Source organism: Homarus americanus, unplaced genomic scaffold (assembly GCF_018991925.1).
Source record: "Homarus americanus isolate GMGI-L3 unplaced genomic scaffold, GMGI_Hamer_2.0 scaffold1005, whole genome shotgun sequence".
NCBI classification, from domain to species: domain Eukaryota; kingdom Metazoa; phylum Arthropoda; class Malacostraca; order Decapoda; family Nephropidae; genus Homarus; species Homarus americanus.
Genome location: NW_024750366.1, coordinates 47,826 through 54,295, shown reverse-complemented (window position 1 = coordinate 54,295; position 6,470 = coordinate 47,826). Strand labels below are relative to the sequence as shown.

Below are 6,470 nucleotides of genomic sequence, written 5' to 3'. Positions count from 1 at the left end.
TAGTTTCACAAGGGTTAAATTAATATTGACTAGGATGATAATAGTTCCACAAGGGTTAAATTAATATTGACTAGGATGATAATAGTTCCACAAGGGTTAAATTAATATTGACTTAGGATGATAATAGTTCCACAAGGGTTAAATTAATATTGACTAGGATGATAATAGTTCCACAAGGGTTAAATTAATATTGACTTAGGATGATAATAGTTCCACAAGGGTTAAATTAATATTGACTTAGGATGATAATAGCTCCACAATGATTGATGTTACAATGTAGTGATTTTATCGAACATGTACTTCAACAACTATATAAGTACAGTGCAGTACAGTACTTGTTCTAGTATACTTTTCAGCTCGTGTAGCATGTTGATGTTATCTTGTAGCAATATTTTATCAAAGAGATGACAATATATTTCTAACTTGTATTATTCAGGTTGCTTCATAGTGAAAGAGGGGAAGTACCTGACGTACCAGCCATATATTTTTGTCAACCAACGGAGGAAAACTTGATACGAATCGGGCAGGACTTTAACGATGGCCTCTACTCTTCTTATTACCTCAACTTCATCTCTCCGATCAGTCGTCAAAAGATGGAGGATTTAGCTCTGTCGGCTTTACAAGCAGGATGTCAGGCTAATATTAAAAAGGTAAATTGTTACTGATTATGACATTTTATTTATTGATGGAGAACCAAGAGGGTGAAGGATGAGACCATGGTGTGATTAAGTGTGAGCTCTTATGTATTGTTGTCATATAGGAGGTATGTTTATAAGATTATAGCACTGTTTTATTCATCTTGCAGGTATATGACCAGTATGTTTATAAGATTATAGCACTGTTTTATTCATCTTGCAGGTATATGACCAGTATGTTTATAAGATTATAGCACTGTTTTATTCATCTTGCAGGGATATGACCAGTATGTTTATAAGATTATAGCACTGTTTTATTCATCTTGCAGGTATATGACCAGTATGTTTATAAGATTATAGCACTGTTTTATTCATCTTGCAGGTATATGACCAGTATGTTTATAAGATTATAGCACTGTTTTATTCATCTTGCAGGTATATGACCAGTATGGTTATAAGATTATAGCACTGTTTTATTCATCTTGCAGGGATATGACCAGTATGTTTATAAGATTATAGCACTGTTTTATTCATCTTGCAGGGATATGACCAGTATGTTTATAAGATTATAGCACTGTTTTATTCATCTTGCAGGTATATGACCAGTATGTTTATAAGATTATAGCACTGTTTTATTCATCTTGCAGGTATATGACCAGTATGTTTATAAGATTATAGCACTGTTTTATTCATCTTGCAGGTATATGACCAGTATGGTTATAAGATTATAGCACTGTTTTATTCATCTTGAGGTATATGACCAGTATGGTTATAAGATTATAGCACTGTTTTATTCATCTTGCAGGGATATGACCAGTATGTTTATAAGATTATAGCACTGTTTTATTCATCTTGCAGGTATATGACCAGTATGGTTATAAGATTATAGCACTGTTTTATTCATCTTGCAGGGATATGACCAGTATGTTTATAAGATTATAGCACTGTTTTATTCATCTTGCAGGTATATGACCAGTATGTTAATTTCATCAGTTTGGAGGACGACATGTTTACATTAAAACATCAGGGATCGGAGTCTCTCTCCTACTATGGTGAGTTATAGCTGGTAGTTTTACTCTCACTCTTAATATTTAAACATATGAGGGTATTCATTATCTTCCTCTCTTTAATATTTTTAAATGTTTTATGGTAAATAGTACATTCTGTGCTGTTTAAAAGTCAGTATGACATGTAAATACTGTATATTTGTAAGCAAACCCTGTGACTTATAGAACACATTTGGATAATTAGTGATAGCTTCTCTCAACATGGGTTGTTCACTCTCTTATAAAAGGGGTTTTAGGATAAAACTTATATTTTTCCAATGAAGAGGAATAAAATCTCTGCAGATAAATGTATTTTGAACGTTTTGATTATAAAAGAAGATGTTTGAAGTATGACTTAATACATTGCAGCCATTAACCGAAGCGACATTAAAGACTCGGACATTGACCTCATCATGGACTCTATCGTCGATAGTCTGTTTTCTGTATTTGTCAACCTTGGTAAGAGCTCTTGTACTGTACCTAAAAAATTTTTGTGTAAAAAAATCATGATAATTTATTATTGTAGTTAAAATAGTCACTGTTACAATATCTGTCCTACAGTGGTCCCTCGGTTAAGGAACACAATTTGTTCCAGAAGGTCGTTCGTTAACCGAAAATTTCGTTAACCGAAACCATTGTTTCAATGGGATTTTGGGTAATTGGTTCCAGCTCACCGAAAATTACATACAAACTAAAAATAAATGCAGTAAAGTACACTTACTTTAAGGTGTGCATGTAGAAGGCTCCTGGTTGATGATGATGGGAATTAGAATGGGGGTGGAGGAGAAGGGAGAAGAGAAGGCATTAGGGTGGAAGAGAAGTCATCCCATGCCGCCATTTCACCCATAAAATTTTAGTTCACTTGGTGTAATTCAAGATTATTTTGTTTAAATCAACACTGCACTGCATTATATATTGTCAATATGTAAAATAAACTTCAGAATGACCCATAATTGTACTGTAAAAATGTAAAAATAGTTTATGTTCAATAGAGTCTCAAGCAAGAAGTTTCCTCCACTGAGCAGGGACACACCGTGACGCCATTTTGGGTGAGTCAAGTGGCTGTTTGGCGCGCTAAAAACTAGTTCCCTGTACTTCAATTATGTTAAATAATTGTTAAAGTGACAAAAAACTTTAATATAAGACTTGGAAAATTATTGAATAGTACAACCTTCTTGATATTTACTCAAATGGTAACGAATTTAAGTCCTAAAACTGATTACTGTATTGGTGGACTAATACTACAGCTGGTGAGCAGGTAAAAGCAGGCGGAAACATGTTGGGAAAAATTCGTAAGGAATTCGTTAACCGAAATTTTTTCGTTAACCGAAGTGAAGAATCTTATGGAAGGTAATTCGTTAACCGAGGCGTTTGTAACCGAGGGATCACTGTATATTCATTCATATAACTATGGTAGCTATTTGTTATACTCACAAGATGCTGAAACAATCATCTTTTACTGCAGTTATAAGTTATAGTTTTACAGTGTAATGAATATGACAGGTCAAGTTCCCATCATCCGGTGCCCGAGGGGCAATGCAGCCGAGAGTGTGGGAGAACGCTTGGACAAGAAGCTTCGAGAGAATTTACGTGACACCCGAAATTCTTTTTTTTCTGGCCTCAGCACAGATTCATTTGCTGCTGGTCAACTAAGGTAAAGTTTTCCTTCTTATATGTACATACTACATAGGTGATAGACAATGTGAACTTGAGTGATAGACTGTGTGTACATAAGTGATGGTACAGTAGCTAAAACAACTATCTGTGCATACTTTGTGAGAAACAATATGAGACCATGGATGATAAATTTTGGTATATGAGGCTGTCACTAGTCACACGTAAGATGACGAAGCATGTCGACCCCCACCTGCACAGATAGTTGTTTTAGTTACTGTACATAAGTGATAGACTGTGTGTTAGTGATAGACTTTGTGTACATAAATATTATGTGTACATAAGTGGTAGATTGGATGTACATAAGTGATAAGTGATAGACTATGTGTACATAAGTGATGTTATGTGTATGTATGTAAGTGATAGACTGTTTGTATGATAATTATTTGTAAATGGAATTTAGCTTAAAAAAAGCACTGATGGTCTGTTTTAATTTGCTGTTGGAAATAAGGCACACCTTCGAACACTCTTATAGCTGACATTAACAAACAAATTAAGTAGAGCATTTTCTAAGGCCTTGTTTGGATACTTCTTAGGTAGTTACACAATTAACAGTTTTAAGTCAACTTCTGATGCATTATCCTTCAAAAGTCAGTTTTCCCTTAGCTTTCAAAGACCTCTGTTGGTTATTGTGGACCGTAATGTTGACTTGGCCACACCACTGCATCACACCTGGACCTATCAAGCTCTTGCCCACGACGTGCTGAACCTTAGCCTCAACCGGGTAACAGTCACAGAACAAGATGCTGCTCACCCAACCAATAGGACCAAGACAAAAGAATATGATATCAGTAACTCAGATGGCTTCTGGAAGGATCATAAAGGTAAGGATATTTTTTCTCTGCTAAATTACTGTAATATCTACAGTACAGTGAACCCTCGAAGATTCGGACCCTGTAAATCCAGATTTGGGAAGATTCTGACCCAAAATTTGTGGGTTCTGGGCTAAGAAGCATTCCCAAAACAGAGCAAAGAACCTTTTACCCGTTGGTGCTGGTTGACCTGGATTTTTTATTTTTTATTATTTATTTTATTAATTTATTATTATTATTATTTTTTTTTTTTTACGGGGATTAGCCCACCCGGGCACAGGTCACTGACTCATATTGGGACCTACTGTAGGGTGCGAAAATGTAATAATAATATTAATATTAATAATAATCATAAAAAACCGTAAAGAAAAAGAAATGATCAATAGTGAGAAACATTATATGTAAGTTGTGTTGTCAAAGAGAAACAATTGAGACCCTGCAATTGTGTGTAAATGAGGTAGAAAGTCAGATCAGCAACCTGGGACTTGGTCACAATTTTCGTGATGCCATATGGCAGCAGGGTCTACCATTACACAACACATTATGCTTCCAATATCTTCCCAGATGGTAGTACCTCCCTGTTTGGTATCTGTCTACTACCTACTTATTGGAAACATAAACAGTTGTCAATTGTTGTTTGTGGGAATATTTCATTCACTCTAGTAATGATACAATGTTTCTTATTATGTTATCGTAGGTAAATACATGGTTTATGTAATGTGTTTAATACTGGGCCGGTCACTGTTTTCAAATTAGACTACAAAATATGTATTTCTCCCATACGTATTTTGATTGTACACCTGGCAACGGGTGCAGGTAAGAGGAGTGAATAATGTGACAGCTTCGTCTGCACTTAGCTCTCCTCCCTCCCTGCTATATTTCACTGTTATTATTAGTGTTTACTGATATAATAATGCTTAATAGTGATTTATCATGGCATTGTAGCCAAGTTAGACTCATCACAGCAACCACCAGGCTACTGGGCCAAGCTCTGAGGTGTTATGGTTATTATTCAACTCGTATTTTCGGGGCGATATACGTAACTTTCTTCATGTATTTTTACTCATTTGCATGCACACACCATTCTAAATACATATTGTGAAAAAAGTAAATGAAATAATTGTCCTCAGGGCAAACCTGTACTGTACTCAAATGAACAAAGTTAAATACAAAATTTTTGTGTCTAGTGCAAATTATGGGATGTTTGTACTCAAATTAATCATTATCTTACAAGAATTCTAGCAATGTAAGTTATATTCTGCCTACCGGGTAATTATTTTAACGATATATAAGGACTGCTGTCTGATATATTTGTACAATTTATATTGTACTGTAGATTGCATTCTTTATATAGCTTTCTGTTGTACAAGTAGTACAGTACAGTATTTAACATGTAACTTTCTATTGTATAGGCAGTGTATTCACCTTGTAACTTATTTATTGCTACCTACTGCTCTGGAATACTAAGAACTATCGTATTCATATTTTGAAACTCATAAATTCTTTACTGTCACTAAAGGATAAATGTCTTGCTAATAATCTAATTGTTATCTCTCAAGCGTCCTACTGTTATGTCACATTACTTTATTTTTCTATAAAATATTTTTCTTACATTTCTTTTAACATTTTCATTGTCAGTCATTTACTTCTTCCTCAGGCAGTGCTTTCCCAGATGTAGCAGCAGCTGTAGAAACAGAGCTGGAAGACTACAAGAAGGCTGAGACTCATATTAAAGGCTTGAAAACTGACCCAGATGAAGATGCTATTGACCTTCTGAGTGACAACACAGCTAAACTAACCTCGGCCATAACCTCTTTGCCGGAACTGATCAAGAAGAAAGCCGACATTGATAAACACATGAGCATTGCCATGGGTGAGTGGGTGGTAGTTTTTTCATGTTGGAGGAAGTATTAGAAGAGTAAGTCTAACCCACAGCCAGTTGAAGTGTATAGTAGTATAAATTAAATTAAAACTTCAATAATAAAATAAAAACAATCATCTGACATTCATCGCCATTGTTTTTTCTTTATTTTCCATGCCTGTGTGGGTTAGCCACAGTTACTTAATGGCAGCTCTTCTTGCTGCCCATTCTCTTGCAGTTTCATGTGTCACGCTCGTAACTCTAATATAATTTCTTCCAACCTCTCCCCAATGTCATTCTTGCCCTACTATGGGCTGTCCTCCTTTCCAAATATAGGCTTATGCATCTCTTGACCCAGTTGATCTCATCCATTCTCTCCACATGCCCAAACCATATTAGCCTGCCTCTCCACATTCCCAGATCATCTCAGCCTGTCTCTCCA

General features: G+C 35.3%; 1 protein-coding gene across 1 annotated transcript; it reads left to right on the top strand.

The window, feature by feature from the left end:
• Positions 1-419: 419 nt before the first annotated feature.
• On the top strand, positions 420-6,165 carry LOC121854051 (sec1 family domain-containing protein 1-like). Its single transcript, XM_042348437.1, has 6 exons — positions 420-650; positions 1,600-1,687; positions 2,051-2,140; positions 3,185-3,335; positions 3,962-4,179; positions 5,825-6,165. Exons 1-6 carry the CDS (start codon positions 594-596, stop codon positions 6,079-6,081), a joined length of 861 nt encoding a protein of 286 aa, XP_042204371.1. The 5' UTR covers positions 420-593; the 3' UTR covers positions 6,082-6,165.
• The last annotated feature ends 305 nt before the right edge of the window (positions 6,166-6,470 follow it).

Coding starts and splice junctions, on each gene's coding strand:
- LOC121854051 (XM_042348437.1), top strand. CDS start 594: ATGGAGGATTTAGCTCTGTCGGCTTTACAAGCAGGATGTCAGGCTAAT. Junction 2,141..3,184: donor TTCTGTATTTGTCAACCTTG/GTAAGAGCTCTT, acceptor TGAATATGACAG/GTCAAGTTCCCATCATCCGG. Junction 3,336..3,961: donor TTTGCTGCTGGTCAACTAAG/GTAAAGTTTTCC, acceptor GTTTTCCCTTAG/CTTTCAAAGACCTCTGTTGG.